Source organism: Neophocaena asiaeorientalis, unplaced genomic scaffold, assembly GCF_003031525.2.
Source record: "Neophocaena asiaeorientalis asiaeorientalis breed wild unplaced genomic scaffold, Neophocaena_asiaeorientalis_V1.1 scaffold110, whole genome shotgun sequence".
Lineage (NCBI taxonomy): Eukaryota > Metazoa > Chordata > Mammalia > Artiodactyla > Phocoenidae > Neophocaena > Neophocaena asiaeorientalis.
The window spans coordinates 8,605,217-8,629,756 of NW_020175053.1; the positions used below are offsets into that span (position 1 = coordinate 8,605,217).

The 24,540-nt window shown below is 51.2% G+C and overlaps 2 gene segments (V, D, J or C); both read right to left on the reverse strand.

Moving 5' to 3' along the window:
• LOC112412169 (Ig lambda-1 chain V regions MOPC 104E/RPC20/J558/S104-like) overlaps positions 1–3,354 on the reverse strand; it is a 4,586-nt gene extending 1,232 nt beyond the window's left edge. Inside the window, 2 exon segments of the V gene segment in view lie at positions 2,776–3,099; positions 3,258–3,354. Coding sequence covers positions 2,776–3,099; positions 3,258–3,303 — 370 coding nt within the window.
• An 18,459-nt stretch (positions 3,355–21,813) lies between these two features.
• Positions 21,814–22,397, reverse strand: LOC112412204 (immunoglobulin lambda variable 2-11-like). The segment is given in 2 exon segments: positions 21,814–22,205; positions 22,309–22,397. Coding segments are annotated over 2 exon segments (423 nt in total).
• Between the last annotated feature and the right edge of the window lie 2,143 nt (positions 22,398–24,540).

A 24,540-nucleotide genomic window follows, 5' to 3' on the forward strand; every position in this document is an offset into this window, starting at 1 on the left:
ATAGTCTCCTGCATCCCTACTCCAGGCCCCCTGAGCCCCTCCTTCCCCACCCTCTGTTCTGTCATAAGGTGATCCGTATCCAATGTCACGAAAATATTCCTTATGGTCCACCTTTCCATCTAGATCTATTCACAAAACATAACTTTATGACGTGTGGTTTATGGAAATGATCTCCCTACTGAAAGGGATGATGTGACACTATTTACTTAAAAAGGTACAGACTATTGTCATTCATTTCACAGACTGTAATAAAAATGTGTTTAACGATTCAGAAGCACCTTGAAAATTGTAGTTGTATTTACTATCTTGCCTTTGGGAAAGAAGTCACACGGATACATGTATTAAATCTCCTCATTTTGAGGTACCCTCAGTATCCCTGGTCTGGGTGGAAATGGCTCAGCAGTTCCTCTCCAGCAAAGACTCTGGGCTTGGGACCCTCCATCACCTCTTGGTGTGGTGAGTATGTACTACAGGCACGGTTACCCCAAGGAAACCTCATCCATCTCACCTGCTCTGTGCAACATGGTGGCCACAAGCCAATGAGGCTTCTGAACATGCAATGTGGGTGGTCGCAGTGAGATGTGCTGTAGATCTGAAATACCCAGCACATTTCAAACATTTAGGATAGTGCAGTGTAGAATGTATCAATATTCTGATATTTAATTCATATTGAAATGATATTTTCAAGTAATTTAGTTAAGCAAAACCTATTATGGAACCTAACTGCATCGGTTTCTCCTAATTTTCAAAAAGCGTTTACTGGATAATTTAAAATTACATATGTGTTTCAAATAGTGTATGTAATGGATAGGGCAGCACTGCAAAGTCACAATGTCAGTCACTTGTGTCTGAAATAGGAGAAAGAACTTCCTAGCACATTCAGGAAAAGCCATGTCTTAGCTCTGGAAGCACCATGAGAGGCCACAGGAAGGTGGGGAAGTCCAGGAACTCGTGTGGAGGGACCTCTTTGCTGCCGGGTCTGCCCCGTTCCAGTTCTGACTTGAAACAAGTTGCTCTGTCCTTCGTGCCTCAGCTTCCGCATCTATATGATGGGATATAATGGGGATGCTTGTTCATTGATTATTTGTGATTAAACAAGTTAATAAGTAGGAAGAACGCGGATGGGTATTGATATGTATTAAGCACACATGAATATTTACTCCTCTTCCATCTATGAATATCCTTATGCCTTACCCATACACTTAATAGAAAGCAGAGACGGTGGAACAGTGGATGTAGGAATGGGATGGATGGGAAAAGTCTTGGGTTTGGGATTTGCCACTGAAAACATTTTCTGGCCACACCAAAATACACAAACATATTGTCGGACCTCTAACAATTGCCAGTTGTAGTCCTAACCACCAGTGCCCAGGAGTGGGACCTTATTTGGAAATAGGGTCCATTCAGATGTAATTACTTAAGGTGAGTTCATACTGGATTGAGGGGCCCCTAAACCCATTCAGTGCGCCCACCAGGTCTCAGGAGCTCTGTTCCAGGTCACCATGGACACCCTCAGCCCCTCCTGCTGGCCTCCTTAGTCTTTCTAAGGCCACTGGGGTCTGGAGCTTAACTGTCCTAAACTCATCAAACTGAGCTTGTCAGACCCTAGACCCTGGAACGATGGGCAAAATTTGTTGAGAGGAGACTTTTTCTCAGGCCACATGGGTGGGTGTGGGGCAGGGGATGACATCTCTCATCATTTTTTTTTTGGGTCTGTGTTTGATTTTGAGTAGTTTCTGCTCCTATTTCATCAAGTTCAGTGGTCTTCCTCTGCAGCATCTATGTGCTCTCAGGCTCATCCAGTTTATTTTCATCTCAGATGTGTAGTTTTCATTTGCAGAAATTCAATGTGGATCATGTTTTTACACCCTGTGTCTCCATTTAACATGTTCAATCTTTCCTCAACCTCAAGAACAAATGGACTATAACTATAGCAGTTGCTTTTGTGTCCTTGTTTATCAAATACATCATCTGGGCCATTCAGGGCAAGTTCGGATTAACTGATTTTTGTACTTATTCTGACTCTTAATTTTCTGATTCCTTACAGGAAATTTTTGATATTCAGGTATTGTGAATCTTTCCTTGCTGGGTATGGGATATTTTGTTTCTCCCTATGTTCTTTCTTTCTTATTGTTTTTAGTTTCAACAAAGGTACTTGGTCACAGTTAAATCCTTTCTGTACTTGCATTTACACTTTTTTAGATGGCACCAGGGGACACGACCTAGGGGGGACTGTCTCTACAATGACAGCCCTTCCCGGGGAGGGCACAGCTGGGAGCTGCCAGGGGCTCCAACATGGGTGTGAGGCGGGTGAGCCCGGAGGAGGGACGTGGCGGCCCCCACTCTGTCCACTGTGCTGCTTTGCCTCGTTTGGAGTCCCATGTTGTCACGGGATACTGGAGGTTCCAGAGCTGTGATGAGCTGGGTGGTTCTGGGCATCCATCCAAGAGATTTGGGCTGATGAATGGCCAGTCAGCACCATGTGGACATCCAGGGTCCACTAGCACTGGGTCTCTGCCCTCGCTGTCTGTCCTTCATTCAGGCCTTATTTCCTCAAGTCAACACCACAGCCCAGACACTGAGCCAGCCTGGTCCTGCCAGTCCATAATCACTCCTGAGCTCCCTGTGCATAGCCTGGCTGGAGGGCTGGGAGGAGGGGCAGCCTGGGGGTCTCAGAACGTGAGGGACCAGGCCAGACCTGTCACTGTTTTGTTCATAGTCCTCCTGGGGCTGGAGGAGAGTGTGAGCCAGACAGGGAGGGGGTTTGTGTCTCACTTCCCCGTCTGCCTGTGTCACTGTGAAGATAATCACTGCTGTCAGCTGACCCACAGTAATAGTCAGCCTCGTCCTCGGCCTGGGCCCTGCTGATGGTCAGGGTGGCAATTTTGCCTGATATGGAACCAGAGAATCGGTCAGGGATCCCTGAAGCCAGTTTACTATCCTTATAAATGACCAGCACAGGGGCCTGGCCTGGCTTCTGCTGGTACCAATATGTATATTTTTTGTCCAGTAGGTCTCCAGAGCAGGTGATCTTGGATGTCTTTCCCAAGGCCACGGACACTAAAGGCGGCTGGGTCAGCTTATAGGAGGCCACGGAGCCTGTAAGAGAGGATGGGAGAGGGGTTGAGAATGAAGGACCCATTCGCAGGGAGGGGTCCCACTCTGAGGCTGTGCCTGGGCTGAACTCTGGGTTTGAGGCAGGCCCAGCCCAGGGTCCTGGGGGGCCTGAGCCTGTGGGCAGGGCCGGAAGGCAGCACCTGTGCAGAGGATGAAGAGGGGGAACAGGAGAGGGGTCCAGGCCATGGTGTGGACGTCCTGAGTTCTGCCTCCGAGACACCACAGCAGCTCTGGGTTCTACTCATATCCTTTTATTCCCTCTCAGAGCTTTGAGGGGGGCAGTGAGGGTTTGGGTTTATGCAAATTTACATCCCCTGGGGCTCCTCACTGAGATGGGAGTCACCCAAACCATCAGCCCAGGTGACTGTCACCCAGCTTCCTCCACGGCTTTGCATGTCCAAAAAATCAGACTTGGCCTCCAAGGTCTGAGGTCACAGTCACCTTCCTTATGTCTGACCACATGACCGCTGCTGGAAACCATCCAGTGGTCTCTCCTGGGCTGGCCCAGTGGGGCTGTCAGCCTGGCAGCATCCTGGCCATGGCCACTGTGCCCCTTTCACTGGGTGTCTTGGGGTTCACTGTGAATGTGACCCTTTAATATAGTTACTGTGTCCTGAGCGGGTGGCACAGTCAGTCCCAACTTCCTGCCGAGCACTGAACCTTGGACACCTGTGGACCCTGAGGGCTGGTTCCCTCTGGGGCTCCACTTGGGCAGCCCTACCCTCTGTCCTGATGCTCCTGGCTGCGCTCTGCTTCCCCCTGCTGTGGAGTAGAATCAGACCGGGGCTCCCCTCCCTCAGGTCACCCCCAAAACCACCTGAGAGAGTATGGACCAGGCAGTCCGGCCCTGACTCTGAGCAGCTGTGACCCCTGCCTTGCCCGGCCCAGCACGGAGAGGTCACCTACACAGTGCAATTGTTATTCCTGTAACCATGTCTCAGGGTAGAAATGCCCTTCCTGTCCCTTTGGTTTTGTTAGTAGAGTAGAGTGTGCAGGATGAACTGTAGCTGCAAAGTGTCAAGTTCCATAGCAACGTGTGTAATCCCCTCAGGACCCAAGGATCCTTGTATTTGGGAACCAAGATTGATACTATCCCCTCCCCAGGAGGTCAGTTGAGTGATGATGTTCCTGGCACTTGAGGTCATTTAAGCCCTTACATCATCATCATCAACATCATCATTACCACCATCATCTCCATCATCAACATCATGATCTCCACCATCTCTCCTCCTTTTTTTATTTTTATTTTTTTATGTCACTTCACACCTCTCAGAGTTTGTGGTGCTAGCATTTCTATCTTAGCATAGTCTGCCTTTTTAAGGAAACTGGGGATCTCCTGCTTATTCCACTGGGATTCTATCCAGAAATCATACAGATGGCTGAACCCCTCTCCTCGGATTCCTGCAGGGTGACGACAGGAAACTCTAGGACCTCATAACTCACTGATTCCCTCTTTAGTTAACAATACACTTTGGTGGCCTTTTTATAATTTAACTTGGAAAAAAATTTCTTAAGGTCAGTACATACCTCCCCATTTTATAGCAGGTTAAGCTGTGGCCCAGAAAGAGTAAGTCCCCAGATTAATAGAGAAATGTGGGGTGAGCCCAGGATGGAGCCCAGGGGTCCTGGATTCAGACCCTGGCCCTTTGGGGCAGAACTTCATCAGGGAGGGAGGGGAGCATGAGGGCCAGGCTGGGAGGAGAGACAGGGTCCCCAGGATCACTGTCGTCCCCACCACATCCTTTCTGTCAGTAGAAGCCCCCTCAGCCTGCATGTGGGGGTGGTCAACGGGGCTGTACCCCAGATTAAGCTGGAGAATCTGTGGGGATGCAGCGCTGCCTGGCCATTCAGGGGCCTGGCTGGGTCCTGCTGCCTCTGCTGCCGTGATGCTTCGTTCTCATTCTCCTGAGCAGGTGGGAGTGACTGGTGTCTCATGGCCAATCTATCGGTTGACAGCTGAGTCTTCAGGGGTCTGTAGGGCCTGCAGGTTTACCAAAAGTACCTTAAGACCAGCCTTTTTAAAATTAACCTATGTGTTGCCTTTATTATAGTTCTTATTTCTTAGAATGACTGTAGTTACTATCTCTGATCCTTTCATGTCTGTGTGAAGGGCTCTGTTAGCCTTTCTCACAATAGAGAACCACTGTCCCCCTGTGCACAGTGAACACACTCCTCTCTGTGGAACTTTTGCAAAAGATCCCATAGCCTAGAATCATAAGGAATCTTAGCTGATAAATGCTGGATCAGAGAGAAGTGATAACCAAATGTGAGGGCGGGAACCTTGAGGATCTTATCCAGTAACAAAACTAACAGCTAAAAGAAACTTCTGGGCACCTGGGAATGCGGCGGCTGTGGACTGGACCGAAGAATGTGAATTCCCTGAAATACATACATACGTACATATATATGGAGAGAGAGAAAGGCTGCAACTGTCCAGGGCACCATGTAACCCATGTTACGACCAGGGAGAGGGTATATGGGTGATCACTACACAATTCTTCTTCTGCTTTGTTGGTCAAATGACTTCAAAATTCAAATTCCTGTGCTTTATTTCAGACTGAGCAATTTAAAAAATATTGTAAAATATACATACATAAGAGTTATTACTTTAATCACCGTGATGGTTCATTTTGTGTGTCCATTTGACTCGGAAACCGAGGTCCCACTTACATTTATTTCTGCGGGTGTCCGGGGGTGTTTCTGGAGGACATGAGCATTTGAACCTGTGGGCTCAGTGAAGCAGGCGGCCCTCCCCGTGTTGGTCTGGGAGGAACAAAAGGCCAAGGATGGTAGAGTCCCCCTCCTCCCTGACGGGGGCACTGGCACATCGGTCTCCCACCCTGGGACTGAGAGTCACACATCAGCTTCCCTGCTTCTCAGGCCTTCGGACTGAATCTCACCCCTGGCTCTGCCGGTGTCCACTTGCAGACAATGCTTCCTGGGACTTCTCAACCTCCAAAACCTCATGGGAAGATTCCTCATAATAAATCCTCATTAAAAAATCGCTCACAATAAATCTCTGTCTATTCATACCTATCCTATTTGTTTTGTGTCTGGAGAAACCTGGATAATACAATCATTTTTGAGTGAAAATCCAGTGGTACTAAAACACACTCACTGCGTTGTGCACCCATCACCACGATCTATTTTTAGAGCTTTTTCATCACCCCAAACAGAAACTCTGCCCCCATCAGACAGTAATTTTGGGGCACTTGGGACCTGGGGTCCAACCTGAGGACAGTGTGTCCAGGAGAGTGTCCCCAGGAGAAGCCAGGTGGACTCAGCACTTCCTCTGCGGTTTCTGTGAAATCTCAGGAGAGGAAGGGTCCCAGGGGACAGGGCCAGGTCTCAGGCCTCTCCAGGCTGCAGGTAGCCCCGCAGCACATGGGGCGCCTCATCCAGGAGAGCAGGGGACCCAGCCCCAGGACTCCTGCAGCGGGTCCCACCAGGAGGAGACGGATCCCCACAGAGCTCCGCCGGCTCAGAGAGTGTGGGCTCTCCTGAGACACGGGATCACACTCGGGCCCTGGACCATATCATGACCCCTAAAACTTTCCTTTCCTCTCAACCCTGACAGCAGTCTTTGTAGCTCAGAGCAGACACCTTTCTCCATTTTCATCAGGACGAACCAGGGCCCCAAGAGGACAGAGTGTCCAGCCCTGGAGGAGCCAGGCCAGGACCAGAGAGGATGCCCAAGCCTCAGGCCTGCCCTCCAGCTGCTCCGAGGCGGGTGGAGTGAGCGCCCGGCCAGGCAGGGAGGTTAGTGTCTCACTTCTCCATCTGCCTGTGTCACCATGAGGATTATAACTGCTGTCATATGACTGATAGTAATAGTCACCCTCGTCCTCAGCCCGGACTCCGCTAATGGTTAGGGTGACCATGTTCCCCGATTTGGAGCCAGATAGCCAGTCAGGGATCCCCGAGGGACGGTTGCCATCACCATAGATGACCAGCACAGGGCCCGGCTTCTGCTGGTACTGTTGAACATATTTACTTCCAATGTTGTTTCCCCCTACACGTGATCCTGGTCATCTGTCCCAGGGGCACCGACACCGAGGGCGAATGAGTCAGTTCATAAGAGGACACAATGCCTGCAGGAGAGAAAAGGACAGGTGGGCTGGAGGTGAAGAACCCATGTCCAGAGACCCCCACCTGCCTGGCCTGGACTAAGCTCCAAAGATTCTCTGGGCCCCGAGGGCGCCCCCTCCCGTCAGTCTCAGCCGCAGGGGCCCATGGGCCTGGCTGGTGGATGGAGCCTCACTTTCTCTGGCAGGCGCAGCGCCTCGGGGCTCACACACAGCAGTGAGCACAGTGGGGAGATTTCAGCCCCTCCAGCCCCTCATCCTGCAGCAGGGCCAGGAGTCTCCTGTCCCCACGGGCAGCGCCCTGCTGAGCTCAGAGTCAGGGCCAGGTCTGTCCCCGAGCCCTGGGCCAGGGGTGGGCGGAGCCTGGGGGCAGCACCTGTGCAGTGAGCCAGGAGGCCGAGGAGGAGGGGGTCCAGGCCATGGTGGAGGCACCCTGAGTCTGCTCCCCGAGGCCTAGGCTGGGCAGGGTGGCTCCCAGGCCTCTCTTATCCCCTTGCTGGAGAGAGAGCTGCCGGGGGTGCAAATCAGCCGGGCCCAGGGGGTCTGCCTGGAGAGCTCTGTGGTTTCAGAGAAGGGCTCAGCCCCCAGGGACACGGAGAGGGAGGGGTGGCCCCAGCAGACCCCGCCTCGGCCTGGGGGATCCTCCTCCACCTGCTGTCCCGTAGTCTGGGGGTGACATCTCCACTCCAGTCTGAGTCCTGGCCTCACTCCTGGACGGGCCTGGCCACTGAGAGCTCAGAGGTGGGTCTGTATTCTCTGTATTCTCTGAACCCATTCTGTGGGTGACAAGCTGGGACTTAGATAGGGGTAAGGTCCTGCCCTGGATCACAGTTCCTCAGTGACAGAGGTCTTAATCCCTAAATAATAGCCTCTTCTGAGTGTTCTAGAACATGTCTGGGTTAGGAGGGGGTGTGGGAAATTCTCAACCTAAATTGTAGATTCTTCCTGTCAGTTCTCCCTGTTGCCTGAGGGCGGCGCTGCTGCACCTGCCCTGCTGCACCTGCCCTGGGGTGGGAGTCTGACCCCTGGGAGGCTGACAATGCCCTGCTCCCCGTGGAGCTGAACAGAAAACCCAAGGACAACACACTCCAGATTCAAAGCAACTAGTGCAGCATTTTCATGATCTTTTGTTCACTTGACCCAGAAGGTTTTCTGACCAAGTAGGAATTTAGCAGTCTTCCCACCTTTTTCACTTTTAGAAACACCACGATGAACAAGCCATGACATAGATCTGTACGCGTCACACTCTTCTCAGGGCTGCTGTGACTCCGCTGTGACAGTAGCCTTGCCCTTGGCAGGCGAGGGCCGCCCCTAGGCCCCTGCCACCCAGGATCCAATTCCTCTCATTGTGTTTAGGATTTCCAGCTAAGGAGCTGCAGTTCCCATTATAAGGTCTGGCCTAGACAAGGGTGAGCACAGAGTTCTTCAAGGACGGTGGGGTTCCCCTCACAGATTTGTTTCTTAAAGTGTTGCTGAGAAGCGCGTCTTCTAGACCCTCCCGGAGTGGGTAGCAGGTCTTAAAACACAAATCCACTCTAACATTACAAACTCCCTGCCTTTTGTCTCCAGGCAGGTCTGGCTTCTCTAGTTCACTCACTAGAGGCCATCTTGGATTTTGCTTCCGCCAACCAACCCACAAACTGCTGAGGCTCTTTCTACCTCCCCGAGCTGCAGGGAACATGAAACGCAGAGTCTCTGTGGAGTGAGCCCAGATCACAGATCCAGCTGACCCAGCTTGATGTTTCTCCCACCACTGCCCCCCACCCTCGAATCCCTTCCCAACGTGTTCTGGGGATTTCTGTCTGTGTGAATTAGGAGAACCAAGCAGTTCTTGGAGTGCAGTGCCCCTCTCGAGGCTCACACTCTATTCTCATCTTAGGAAACTGCTGGGACCCGAGTCTAATTGTGGGTCCAGAAGCAAAGAGGGGCAATGGGGGCGGGGGGTCCTGAGGAGAATCAGCACAGCCTCACGTGGCAGCTTCCTCAGGGCAGCCAAGACCTTTTCCTTGGGCAATGCAGGGTCAATCTCCCCAGACAGATGTGGAAAGACCTGTACCGCTGAGGGTGGGGAGGCGTCTTCCACAGGCAAAGAAGACACATGAGAATTGAGGGGCTCAATGTCCCCAGGTCCCTCAGGTCCTCCCACACATCTCCACCCAAGCTGCAGGATCCGGTTCTTTCCCAACCACCTTCTTCACTACAAGGCTGGGACTCAACTTTGCTGGAATGTGGCCAATTGAAGGAGGAGGGTCTGGGTTGGATTTTCAGCTATTTCAGTCCAGGTGCTGCACGAGCTGAGGCTCTCCTCCAGGGCTCTCCGGAAAGCTCGCGTGTCACTTGTGCGGCCCTTGGGATGGGATCTTGAATCACTAAGCTCATCTTTTTCTCTCCCTACTCTATCCAGCAACATTCCGAGCAGTTACCGACGCCACGATATTCTGTAGGGTTCCCAGAACGTTCCAAAATAGCATATACAGGGTCACTCAGCTCCTCGATTCTTACAAGTGGTTGCTTAGAGGAATCCAAGGCAGGGATTTTTCTCATTCCAATGAACAGTTCATGACATACACTAGCTGTGCTCTCTGTACTACTGGAAATATCCATTAGCGCCATTCAATCAAATCAGATTAGACAGCCATTTCCAGAAACCTTAGAATCAATTGAGAAAAATCATCCTTAAAATTCTATTCCTCATGAACCACTCCGGGTACCAAAATCATGATTAGTCAGGTTGTTCCAGAGAAGCAGGAAAAAAAATATAATTTATTGTAGGAATTGATTCACACCATTATGGAGGCTGAAGGTGTCTCACAATCTATCAGCAAGCTTCAGAACCAGGAAAGCCAGTGATATAATTCAATCTGAGTCAGATGCCTGTGATTCGGGGGCCTAGGATGTAAGTCCTGGGCTAAGTTTGAAAGCTGAAGGAGCAGCAGTGCCAATGTCCAGGGTCAGAAGAAGGTGAAGCCTCTGATGACAAGGAGAGAGCAAACGTTCCCTTCCTCCCCCTTTTTTTCTATTCAAGCTCTCAACTCAAAAATGATGCCCAGTGCACTGTGGCAGTGATCTTCTCTACTCAGTCTGTGGACTCAAATGCCAATGTCCTCCTCATGAGACATCTTCATAGACACCAAGAAATAATGTTTTAACCACAGTTTAGGCATCTCTTATAACATGCAAATAGACACATAAAATTAACCCTCACACTGCTGTGGAAGAGCTGGCAAGAGTGGCACATCACACAGGATGAGGAAGTGGTTACCATCCCAAGACAATAACCCCAAGATCATATTTCCCACCACCTCCACTGTAGGCAGAGGGAGGACCTCAGAGACCACTGACCTCTCACGGCCGAGCTGCATGAGGCTGGCAGCTCAGGGAGGAGAAGCATATTCAGAGCAACAGGGAGCCTGTGGCTCAGGGACGTTTTGGTCTCACTTCCCCATGAACTCGGACCACTCTGCAAATTGCCACTACTTGTAACTGAGCTGCAGTAATAATCAGCCTCGTCCTCAGCCTGGAGCCCAGAGATGGTCAGGGAGGCCGTGTTCCCAGACTTGGAGCCAGAGAAGCGATCAGGGATCACTGCGGGCCACTTACTGACCTCATAAATCAAGGTTTTGGGGGGCGTGCCCGGGTGCTGTTGTTAAGAGCTAACATAACTGCTACCCCTGCTCTCACTGCTGGTTCCAGCATAAGAGATGGGTGACCATCTCTCCCAGATTCCCAGACACTGAGGGAGGCTGAGTCAAGGCGCAATGCACCCAGTACCCTGGAAAGAGGAGAAACACACTCTGGTCAGTTCTGGACTAGACCCAGGTCACCCTGAGGACAAAGACCCAAAAAATCAGTCAGATGTCCCTGGGGTCCCTTCCCTGGAGGCCTCACCTGTGTCCTGAGTGAGGAGGGTGACAAGAAGCAGAGCCCAGGCCATGGCAGAGACGCCCCAGACGCTGCCTTCTGAGCCCCCAGCCCTCCGCCTGGTCCCCCAGACCTCTCTTATCCCTTCCCCCACAGAGGAGGGAGGGGCCTCCATGCAAATCAGCTTCCTGCACCTGCCCTTCCGCACCGCCTCTACTGTGGCCCTTGATTCTGGGAACGTCTGAGTCCCTGGACAGCAGAGCTGCCTGAGAGATTAAAATGGACTGTCATGTATTTTCTGATTCAAGACAGACTGAGGAGGTGACAGAGCCCAGAACATGGAGCCCAGCTGGCTGTGTCCTCTCCTCCTGTCGGGGGTCGTGGTGGATACAGAGGGAAGCAAGAACTCCCCTCCTTCTGCTGGACAAGGGGAGCAGGGCATCTATGCTGTGGAGGAGGGGACATCCAGTGACCCCTCTTGCAGGGACCCAGGCAGTGCCAGGGATACTTGCCTTGTCCCTCATGCCCTCCCCAGTCCCCTAGTCTAAGGTGCTAATGCAACACCCTCTCTGCTGCTCTGTGGTGGTTGAGGTTGGAGATGCTCCCTGGCATGTCCAGTAGAGTGATTATGGGATACGGGAGATATTGGACACCCCTTCCTCATGACCCCCTTAGGACTGGCTTGGAAGAAGCTGCTGGGCCTTTGGACAGGACAGGATGACAGCACAACAACCTCCCCTAAATCTGAGCCCTGCTACCTCCCGTTGGCCTCAGTGGTGAGAGCTGAGCCCAGGGAGACAGATGAGTGAGGGCTGGACACCCAGGCCTCCCCTCCCCCTCCCCAGCTCAGTGCCAGGCCCCCATGCCTGCAGACAAGCCTCACCTTCCCTCAACTTCCTCCAGAATGAGGTACATCACCTGCAAAATCAGGAAGCCAAAATGCCCCCCTTGGGGTCACCTTGCTCGTCCCAGGATGGCCTTGTCACATGGGAGGTGGACGTGGGCTCAGGGATGAGGGAACCTGAGACATAAATTAATCCAGTCCCGTTAGGGATGCAGATGAGAGAAACGGGCCCCCGAGAAGATGCCAGAATCCTTAAATATAGACAAAATAAGGATAACGTGAGACAGAGGGAGAGCTCCGTCCAGATAGAGAATGACCCAGGGAATCAAGGGGGAGATTCTGGGGCTGAGGCTCTGAAAGAGGGACCAGGTCAGGAGGGGCCTGGGGGTCCAGCTCTGGGTCTTCTCCGCAGGAGGGGTCAGTTCTTGGGGACACGGACATTCTCTGTCTTCCCTTTGTGCCCTTGAGACGCCCTCACCTCAGAGCCTGGCACCTTCCTGAAGTAAAGGCTCATCATCACAGACACGCTTCCCCAAGGGTGTTTTTCCAGAAAGAGCTGAGTTTGCAGTAAATATTACACTCCGGATGACGGGTCCTTTCTGGATGGAAATGGACATGACCCCTCAGGCAATGGACTAGGAGTTTATGAAACACAAATACTTTGATGAAGGTTTTCAGTGTCACTGTTCATATCACATGACCACATTCCAGGAGCTAAGGGGGTGAGGCCCTGGCCAAGCTTGGGGTGGGTGAAGGGGAGCCTCTGGGGGCGGGAAAGGAAACGTGTGCGAGGAGGTGTTAGCCCTGGAGTTGAGACAATCGTTGGCGTGTGTTTCACAGAGGTATGTGCTGTACTATGTAGACATTCGTTTAACGATGACTTTTTTTGAGATTGTAATGAAGCGGGGACTGGTTCAGGACCTTCTCACAGGTCAATCAGTCAGGCATCTGACACCAGGTCAGAACCCAGCGGTTTGGATCTTTATATCTGGGGACTGCTGTGGACAGGCCTCCTGTGATCACTCCAGGTGTCCAGTGCTTCCTGCAAGAAGCAAACCCCGCGGTCACGGGAGCTGTCTTGCCTCTGCCGCACGTTTGTTCATACAAGCAGCAACTCAGGGCCCCTCGTGATTCGGGCGTCAAGGTTGGATTAAAAATTCCTGAGACGTCTGCGCCCACTCAATAAGACATGACGGAAATATAATAAGAATGACTGCCACTAAAGGAGGGAAATTACCACTAACACACAATAGGAGGCATAGCAATAGTAAAAGCATATACCTATTAAGAATCACTGAAATCAATGACTGGATTCTTACCTTTCTGGAAAAATTAAATATGGGATTCATTAAATACAAACAGTTTAAGAAAGGAACGTCATAACAGCCAGAAAAGTTTAATGACACCTGACCCAAATTCAATGGACACAGGAAGGTACCAGGCCAGTGATGCTGATCCCTCGTCGCGGTGAATAATAACAACCCTGGCGGATACCCTGACCATAGGGACAGCTAAACCATTTCATGTTACCTCCACCCAAAGTGACATTCCTCTCATCATTGTATAAATATATTCATATATTCAAATATAGTATAATTATTTGAAGCTTCACAGGAAGCTGCCACTACAGCCTGAGACTCCACACATCGCACACCTGGACGGTCGTGGCTCCAGAAATCTCCTATTGGAGCATCCTCTGCTCTCCACATCTGCCTTGTGGTTTTGTTGGAAATTCTCCATGTTGTAAAAACAGCGACCAATTTCTCAGCAGGAGATTGTGTTCCCACCTTTACAGGAGGAACTCGTAGAGGCCATGGTGGCTCCTGCTGCCTGTGCACAGGTGACTCTTGGTAAAGATCCCATTGATGCCCTTACAGTCAGGGAGCAAGTCTCCCCGCAGGTGCCACAGAGGATCCCGCAACAGTGGCCTTTGTGCCACCTCTGTCGTCTCCACCAGGACACACACCTGATGGGCAGGTGTAGCCTCTCACCAGCCTTACACACAAGGGGACCTGACTCAGGACATTGTTTGGTGTCCAGTAGCTGAGACCCCTCTCCCTGTGCTGTGACCCAGCTGCTGGGGGTCCCTGTATGACCTTGTTCCAGCCAAGGTGATTCAAGCATGCTGATACTGACCTATGTGTTTATAGGGAAAGAAAGGAGGTAACAGGTAAAAGCTTAGAAAAAATAATTATGATGAGAACATTAGGAGAAGAGTGAGCTTCCTGGTAAGAGGATTGTATTAGTCAGGGTTCTCTAGGGAAACAAAACAAATAAAAAAATTTACATATAAATAAAGAAGAATTTTTTGTAAGGAATATATATACATAGGGAGAGAGAGAGAGAGAGATTAGTATTGATTATTGAGCAGGGAAGTCCCAGGAGCCACTCTCTACACCTAGAAAGCTGAGAAAGCTGGTGATGTAATTCAGTTTGTGTCCAAAGATTTGGGAACCAGGGGTCCAGTGATGTAAATTCCAGTCTAAGGCCTGGAGAAGTTGAGGTGAAATGTCCCAGCTCGTACAGTGAGAAGAGAACACAGACGTGAAATCTCCTGCCTTTTCCTTTTGCTCTACACAGACCCTCAACAGATTGGGCGATGCCCACCCACACTGGGGAGGGCAATGTATTTACTGAGTCCCCAGATTCAAATGCTCATCTCATCCAGGAACACCTGCCCGGACCCATCCAGAAATGATGCTTCATCTGAGTCCCCCGTGACCAGCCAAAGTGACACATAAAATTAACCATCTCAGCGACGATCCACCATGATTTGCCCTAGGTTGAAGTCCCGGGCAGGACAGGGCACTTTCAGAGCTAAAACTGGGGAAGTTCTCACAAGATGGGCAAGCCATCTGGTGCTTATGCCTGGGTCCACCCAGATGTTCAGGCAGGTAGGTCGATGCTGACAATGTGGCATTATTTGGCAATAAGAATGAATGAAGTACTCATATGTGCCGCAATGGGAAAGAACCTTGAAAATATTATAAAGAGTGAGAGGAGCCAGGCGAAAAGGGCCACATACGGTATGGTTGCATTCATGTAAAAAGTCTAGAACAGGCAGGACGTCTATTAATGGTTTCGAGGGGCTTCCCTGGTGGCACAGTGGTTAAGAATCCGCCTGCCAATGCAGGAGACTCGGGTTCGAGCCCTGGTCTGGGAATATCCCATGTGCCGCAGAGCAGCTAAGCCCGTGCACCACAACTACTGAGCCTGTGCTCTAGAGCCTGCGAGCCACAACTACTGAGCCCACGTGCCACAACTACTGAAGCCCGCGCGCTCTGGGGACCATGTGCCACAACTACGAAAGCCCACACGCCTACAGCCCGTGCTCTGCAACAAGAGAAGCCACTGCAATGAGAAGCCCGTGCACCACAACGAAGAGTAGCCCCTGTTCGCCACAACTAGAGAAAGCCCATGCACAGCAATGAAGACCCAATGCAGCCCAAAGTAAATAAATAAAAGAAATAAATCTATTAAAAAAATGGTTTTGAGAGCTGGAGGGACTAAGGAAAGGGGATTGACTGGTGACAGGTGAGGTGTTCCTTTTATGAGGATGAAAAATATCCTGGAAGATAGAATGTTAGTGAATGTTCAAACCTGTGACTCCATTAAAAACCACTGGATCATTCACCTTAAAAGGATGTATGTTATGGATTATGAATCCTATGTAAGAAAAAATATGAAGGCTTGGTTGCTGATAGATACAAATTACTCTCAAATGATTCAGAAAATAAATGTTTTGTGTTCCTGAGTGTGTGCTGTGTGTGCATATGGATGTGTGTGCATATAGACGTACAAAGGCAGAGAGAGAATGAGAGACAACGGGATATGAGAAAGGCGATCATGGCAAAGTATTTAAAATTCGTGAATCTGGAAAAAGGTTATGCAGCAGTTCTCTATGTAAACCATACATTTCTGTTTAAGTTCATAATTGCTTCTAAATAAACTAATAACAAAAGCAAATGAAAGCCTCAGTTTAGGAGTGAAGGGCTGAGTGATCTCAGAGGAGGTTTTTGTCTCAGTTCCCCATGAACTTGGACCACGGTGCACAGTGTAACCACTTCTATATGAACTACAGTAATAAACGGCCTCGTCCTCAGCCTGGAGCCCAGAGATGGTCAGGGTGGCCGTGTTCCCAGACTTGGAGCCAGAGAAGCGATCAGGGATCCCTGAGGGCCGTTTATTGTTATCATAAATCAGGGTTTTTGGGGCCATGCCTGGGAGCTGTTGGTACCAGCCGGCATAACTGCTAACTCCAGCACATGAGATGGTGACCGTCTGTCCTGGGTTCCCGGACACTGAGGGAGGCTGAGTCACGCCAGACTGGGCCCAGGACCCTGGAAAGAGGAGAAACACACTCTAGTCAGTTCTGTCATCCTGAGAACAAAGACACAAAGAATCAGTCAGATGTCCCTGGGGTCCCTTCCCTGGAGGCCTCACCTGTGTCCTGAGTGAGGAGGGTGACAAGGAGCAGAGCCCAGGCCATGGTGGAGACGCCCCAGACGCTGCCTTCTGAGCCCCCAGCCCTCGCCCTGCTCCCCCAGAACTCTCTTATCCCCTCCCCCCAGAGGGGGGAGGGGCCTCCATGCAAATCAGCTTCCTGCACCTGCCCCTCCTCATTATCTCCTCACACTTCTGACTTGGCTCTGGACCCTAGAGCCTCAGCCTCCCTAGACAGCAGGACTCATCTGAGAGGATGAAAACTCTGTGACACGTTGTCCTTAGTCAGGACACTGACCATTACAGGGCCCAGGAAATGGGGCCATCCTGGGATGTCCCTGTCATCCACTATTTGAGTCAAGATGCTGTTGGCTAATAATCCCGATAACCACTCTTTGGGTTTTGCGGGTGGAAGGTGAGGACAGGGGCCCGAGGGGCTGGGGTGACTTAGAGATTGCATCCCGTCTCCTCCCGGCACCACAGGGGAGCTGGGCGTGTGCATCCCCCTCCCTCACCTGTCCCCTCAGCAGGACGGGACCCCTGCCCCCTGTCCCCTGCCTCTGCAGGGCTCGGAGGAGGGGCCCTGGGACCTTTATTGGCCTTCCTAGCAAAGGGCTTATGAAGCAGAACAGCTTGAGGACACTGACCCCACACTCTCCTTTAGGGGGCTCAGGAGGCAGCACCTGGGGGCTTCATACAGGTCAGGAAACCAGACCAGAACCCCCCCAAACCCAGGCCCTTGCTGCCTCCTGGTGGCCTTAGATGGGGACGACCAAGCCCCAGGGAGGCAGCTGAGTGGGGCTGAGCCCCCAGCTCTGACCCCCCAACTTGTTCCTCGTCCTCCTCCTCCCAGCTCACCACCAGTGACCCTGTCTCTCCTCATCCTCTCCATGGGCTCATTTTTTGCCCTGCAGCCCCATCAGGACAGAATTGTCACCTTCTTCCCCAGGTGACTCAAAAGGGCCCCTGCAGGGTCTCTAATCTTGTCTCAGCATGACCTTGTCTCAGGGACAGTGACCTTGAGGAGATCTCAGCTCAGGGCAGGGGAACCTCACACGATAAATGACTCCACTCCCATAGGTACGCGGATGAGAAATATGTGCCCATGAGATGAAGCTGAATTCTCAAAACGCTTTGAAAACGAATAATGTAAGAAGGATTTTAGTTCCGTCAGGATAGAGGGAGCCCTAATGGAAAATGAAGGAAGATGCCAGGGTGTGCAGGGCTGGGAGTGGGGGCTGGGTCAGAGTCGGCCTCAGGGCCCAGCCGCAGGGACTACTCCTCAGACAGGTCTGTCTGCCACGTGGTGCAACGGATGATTCTCCTCTGTCCTCAGCGGGAGGTCCTCCCCCCAGAGCTGGCGCCTCCCTGAGGTTGGATACCTGTGTCCAGATGCTGGACCCATTGTGTTTTCTAGACAGAGAATCAGGGCTGACCGGTGTTTCCCAAGATTGTGACTTTCTCAGTATCTGAAATGTCTAGTTCCTGATTACGAGGAAAGTTGACAATTGGTGTAATTGTCCCTTGCATCCCAGGGTTTATGCTCCTGCCTCTGGGCACAGGGCCCCGGGGGTGATGCAGAAGCAGCTCCAGGTCCCCACAGAACAGTCTCCTTCTTTCCTGGGTACTGTGGAGGGGACCCAGGAGTGATGGCGCTGGGGGTGTGTGTGTCTGTCTGTCTGCATTTGTGTGGGGCTGTGTGTGTGTTTCTTCACAGAGACAGAGCACATCCTGCGACAGAACATAACCTGGACCTGGTGGTGAGATGTTGGGTTTCCCTTGGATCCAGGGCCTGAACTCAGGTGCAGGAATACACGGAGGATCCGTGCGCATCAGAGTTACCCCACAGCCCGAGACTAATGTCCTTAGATAGACCTGCCCACAAGACTCGCCCTTGGTTTGTGTCTTGTGATTAGATTTCAGGAAGGTTTAGGCTATTCCCCAAGAAGAATGACCCCCTGAGTCTCCACTCTCCTGCAACCTTATGGTTTATTCTGAAGCCCTGACCTGCTCCCCAGCGGGAATCTGGAATTTCGGTCGATGCCAGGCACAGGGTGCCTAGGAGACCAGCCTCCAGTAAGAGTCTTGTGGGTCTGAGGAGGCTCCCTGGGGGACAATTCACACCCGTTGTCGCCATTTGATTCTGCTGATGAAACCCGTCCCTCATCTGGGAAAGGCCTCCTGGAATCTTTCCTGGTTTCTTCATATTTCACCGCATCTACCATGGCCCTTTGCTGGTTTTGCTTGGTCTCCCTTCACTGAAGGAAATCACAGCCATTAGGACGACTCTCTACTGAGTCCTAGGGGTCTTCTTTGTGACATGAATAGTTGCCTGTGGCCTTGGGGACACTCGACACAGGACTATCTGAGAAAACAAGCAGCAAACCCAGGGTCTAGGGTTTCCCTCCGTCTCCTGCCGTCTGCACCCGGGGGGTAAAAGTCATCATGGGAATCAGGGTCTGCACTAAACTCCACCCCTCCGTGGACACCCCAGGACCACCCAGGGAACCACGAGGTCCCGAGCACTGGAACTCACCACAGCTCTCCACCACCCCCGGAACAAGCCCCAGTGAGAGGAAGATCAGGTCCACACTGGAACTGCTGCTCTCCTAATTTTCAGTGTGGGCTCCTGTCTACACCACTCCTGGTTTCTCTCTGTGGCTCCCTGATCCGAAGGCACGGGCCCTATATGCAGCCACATTCCCCCTCCCAGCCCTGGAAGATGGTCTGGAGCCTCTGCCTCCTGGATCTCAATGGCTGCCACAGCTCCCACAAGAGCCTCAGGCCACGACCCGGCCTCTATGGTGGGGGTGATCCCCAATAGCAGGAGGGAATCCTTTACCAGTTAGCACATGTTTTGTCCTCACTAAGGAGAAAATACCCAAATAGTCCAGCCCTTCTTTCTCCATAACACAGGCTAACGTCCACTTAGTCCTTCTTTGTTTGTCCTTTCAATATTCCAAATGTTTGCAGTGGGGAAATAAGCAAAGCAAAGCACCTGCAGGAAAGTTCTTTGTTTACCCACTTGTGACTGTAATTCTTATTGGATCCCAGGACTATTATTCTGCCTTGCACATGTTACAACAGCAAAGATCATGGATGGATCCATGCCTAGAAATTCAGATTTTTAAAAAAATTGTAAATGAATTCTCAGACATTCTTTTTTTCTTTTTCTTTCTTTTCTTTCTTTTTTTTTTTTTTTTTTTTTTTTTTTTTTTTTTTTTTTTGTTTTGTGGTATGTTAGGGCATCACATCGAATGTGGTACAATATGGCAAGAGGTGCTTTTGACGTGAGTCTGCTGCTTTGTGTTCTGAGATTTTCATTACCTTGAGACTGAGAATCAAAATATCATCTATCACAGAAAGCAGCTATTTTCTTGGTCAAACATATCTTTCCAAATCCACCTAAAATATTGGGTCAAAACTTGTCCAGAAGTTTTCTCGTCAAGGAGAAGGGCGTAAAACATCCTCTCGATTCAGTGCGTATCACCATCGTGCTCTTGCAAACTCATGCACGTCCTGCTCCGTGACTGAGCTTCTGGAACCTGAAGTGAGAACAGAAGCCGGGAGGGGTCCATGTGTGGACCGAAGGTGACCTTTGGTCAGATTCTCATGCACAAACACACACATCTGCCTACAATTACCTGGACTGGATTGTTTAAACTGCAAGCTCAAGATTACTATATTCAGAGGAATATTTGATATCGCAGCTCAGGCTAATGCATAGGATGTGACTTCTGAGGAAGTGGAGAGCCAGATTCAGGTCATTCTCATGAAAAAGAGAAAAGCCTTTCTTAGAAAAATGTAAAACTGATTATAAATGCAGCTCTATGTTTAGTAGAGAAAAAGAGAGAGATAACAGGATAAGTGTACAGAAGGAAAGGAAGAATGGCTGTCCCCATAATAATGGGGGAGGGTAGATATTATAACAGAGGCTATTTCAGGAGAGTAAAAGCACTCTTACTCCCACACTGCAACTTAGGAGCAGCTGTAATCCCAATGAAAGTAGATCTTAGAAATGAAGTCGGTAAATATTTTCTACACTATACCTGATCTTTGACAATATAGTTAGAAAGACCAATGATTCTGGTCAAATGTAAAATGTTGTGGTAAAGACAAAAGTTTCTTCAGATTGAGACTAGCGTACACTTAGAAAATATGGAGCCTAATTGGCTGGGTTAAAATAAATCAGATTGGGACTTCCTTAGCGGCACCGTGGTTAACAATCCGCCTGCCAAGGCAGGGGACACGGGTTCGAGCCCTGGTCTGGGAAGATCCCACATGCCGCAGAGCAGCTAAGCCCGTGCGCCACAACTACTGAGCCTGCGCTCTAGAGCCCACAAGCCACAACTACTGAGCCCACTCGCCTAGAGCCTGTGCTCCACAACAAGAGAAGCCACCGCAGTGAGAACCGCCCCCCGCAAGGAAGAGTAGCCCCCGCTTGCCGCAACTAGAGAAAGCCCCTGCGCAGCAACAAACACCCAACACAGCCAAAAATAAATACAATTTAAAAATAAATGAATGTATAAAACTAAAATAAAATAAATCAGATTTATCAGGAAAATAATTTGGATAAGAAAAGTGTACACAGGACCGGTATGGAGTTAGTCATATAGGAGGAGTCTTCCAAAGTTAGAGGATCTTAATGAAATCAACCCAACTGACACGTGACTCCAACTTCATGAGAGCCAGGAGCCAGGAGCACAAGAAAGAGCTGCTCTCCAGTCCTAGATGCCTGAACACACAGCTATCAAGTGTTCCTCTTCACTTGTTACTGTGGGGATGATGTGTCCTGAGCAATCCAACCCATGTACATTGTTTTTCATCTAAACTATTGAATTCGGGACATACCTTGCTGTCCAGTGGTTAAGAACTAGACTTTCCATTGCAGGGGGTAGGGGTTCCATCCCTAGTCAGGGAACTAATGTCTTACATGCCATGTGGCATGGGCAAAAAAAAACCCAAACAAACAAAAACAAATTAAAAACAAACTATTCAATTCACATAATTTAATTTCAGTAATGGTTGCGTTACAAAACTGTTCAAGAAAAAATAACATTGAACCCACAACACTCGCGCAGTTTTTCAATTAATTCCCACAGGTCTTAGCTATGCTGGGATTCCACCTGGAAACTGCACTGGTCCCCATGGAAACACGTGACCTTGACATCACTGAGGAATACGGGACATGCCCTCCAACCCACCTTCCATTCTGGAGCCACATTTCGAAGAGCCCATCGTACCGGGGAGACCACCATCCTGCGGGGCTGTCCCCGGACAGGGTTCACCAATGCCAGGAGAGGGGACAAAGCTGAGACCCAGACTGTGTCCCCAACCCTCCCAGGCTCAGCCCACTCAGATGCAGGTCAAACAGGAAGGACAACAAACATGAAAACCACTCGCTGTTCTTTCTCCTCATCCCTCTGCAGGGTCCTCAGATCTCCGGTCAGCTCATGAGGCTTCAACCACAGATGTAGATTAGGAACCAGCAGAGTCACAGCAACGGGGAGCCTGTGAGCTCAGGGCAGGTTTTTGTTCTACTTCCCCTGAACTTGGACCACGGTGCACAGTGTAACCACCTGTATATGAGCTACAGTAATAATCGGCCTCGTCCTCAGCCTGGAGCCCAGAGATGGTCAGGGTGGCCGTGTTGCCAGACTTGGAGCCAGAGAAGCGATCAGGGATCCCTGAGGGCCGTTTATTGTTATCATAAATCAGGGTTTTTGGGGCCATGCCTGGGAGCTGTTGGTACCAGCCGGCATAACTGCTAATTCCAGCACATGAGATGGTGACCGTCTGTCCTGGGTTCCCGGACACTGAGGGAGGCTGAGTCACGCCAGACTGGGCCCAGGACCCTGGAAAGAGGAGAAACACACTCTAGTCAGTTCTGTCATCCTGAGAACAAAGACACAAAGAATCAGTCAGATGTCCCTGGGGTCCCTTCCCTGGAGGCCTCACCTGTGTCCTGAGTGAGGAGGGTGACAAGGAGCAGAGCCCAGGCCATGGTGGAGACGCCCCAGACGCTGCCTTCTGAGCCCCCAGCCCTCGGCCTGCTCCCCCAGACCTCTCTTATCCCCTCCCCCTCAGAGGAGGGAGGGGCCTCCATGCAAATCAGCTTCCTGCACCTGCCCCTCCTCATTATCTCCTCACACCTCTGACTTGGCTCTGGACCCTAGAGCCTCGGCCTCCCTAGACAGCAGGACTCATCTGAGAGGATGAAAACTCTGTGACACGTTGTCCTTAGTCAGGACACTGACCATTACAGGGCCCAGGAAATGGGGCCATCCTGGGATGTCCCTGTCATCCACTATTTGAGTCAAGATGCTGTTGGCTAATAATCCCGATAACCACTCTTTGGGTTTTGCGGGTGGAAGGTGAGGACAGGGGCCCGAGGGGCTGGGGTGACTTAGAGATTGCATCCCGTCTCCTCCTGGCACCAGAGGGGAGCTGGGGGTGTGCATCCCCCTCCCTCACCTGTCCCCTCAGCAGGACGGGACCCCTGCCCCCTGTCCCCTGCCTCTGCAGGGCTCGGAGGAGGGGCCCTGGGACCTTTATTGGCCTTCCTAGCAAAGGGCTTATGAAGCAGAACAGCTTGAGGACACTGACCCCACACTCTCCTTTAGGGGGCTCAGGAGGCAGCACCTGGGGGCTTCATACAGGTCAGGAAACCAGACCAGAACCTCCCCAAACCCAGCCCCTTGCTGCCTCCTGGTGGCCTTAGATGGGGATGACCAAGCCCCAGGGAGGCAGCTGAGTGGGGCTGAGCCCCCAGCTCTGACCCCCCCAACTTGTTCCTCCTCCTCCTCCTCCCAGCCCAGCACCAGTGACCCTGTCCGTCCTCATCCACTGCATGGGCTCACCCCAGAGCTGGCGCCTCCCTGAGGTCGGACACCTGTGTCCAGATGCTGGACCCATTGTGTTTTCTAGACAGAGAATCAGGGCTGACCGGTGTTTCCCAAGATTGTGACTTTCTCAGTATCTGAAATGTCTAGTTCCTGATTACGAGGAAAGTTGACAATTGGTGTAATTGTCCCTTGCATCCCAGGGTTTATGCTCCTGCCTCTGGGCACAGGGCCCCGGGGGTGATGCAGAAGCAGCTCCAGGTCCCCACAGAACAGTCTCCTTCTTTCCTGGGTACTGTGGAGGGGACCCAGGAGTGATGGCGCTGGGGGTGTGTGTCTGTCTGTCTGTCTGCATTTGTGTGGGGCTGTGTGTGTGTTTCTTCACAGAGACAGAGCACATCCTGCGACAGAACATAACCTGGACCTGGTGGTGAGATGTTGGGTTTCCCTTGGATCCAGGGCCTGAACTCAGGTGCAGGAATACACGGAGGATCCGTGCGCATCAGAGTTACCCCACAGCCCGAGACTAATGTCCTTAGATAGACCTGCCCACAAGACTCGCCCTTGGTTTGTGTCTTGTGATTAGATTTCAGGAAGGTTTAGGCTATTCCCCAAGAAGAATGACCCCCTGAGTCTCCACTCTCCTGCAACCTTATGGTTTATTCTGAAGCCCTGACCTGCTCCCCAGCGGGAATCTGGAATTTCGGTCGATGCCAGGCACAGGGTGCCTAGGAGACCAGCCTCCAGTAAGAGTCTTGTGGGTCTGAGGAGGCTCCCTGGGGGACAATTCACACCCGTGGTCGCCATTTAACTGTGGTGATGAAGCCCGACATTGGAAAAGGTTTCCTGGTAGTTTATGCTCGTTTCCTCAGATTTCACCTCATCCACCAAGCCCTTTGCTGGTTTTGCTTGGTCTCCCTTCACTGAAGGAAATCACAGCCACCAGGACACCTCTCTACTGAGTCTTGTGGGTCTTCTTAAGGACAAAAGTAGTTGCCTGTGGTCTTGGGGACACTCGACACAGGACTATCTGAGAAAACAAGCAGCAAACCCAGGGTCTAGGGTTTTCCTCCGTCTCCTGCCGTCTGCACCCGGGGGGTAAAAGTCATAATGGGAATCAGGGTCTGCACTAAACTCCACCCCTCCATGGACAGCCCAGGACCACCCAGAGAAGCAGTAAGTCGGGAGCACTGGAAACTCCCCACACCTCCCCACCACCCTTGGAACAAGCTCCAGTGAGAGGATTATCAGGTCCACACTCGGAACTCCTGCTCTCCAGACTTTCAGTGTGAGCTCCTGTCTACAACCCTGTTGGTTTCTCTCTGTGGCTCCTTGATCCGAAGGCAGG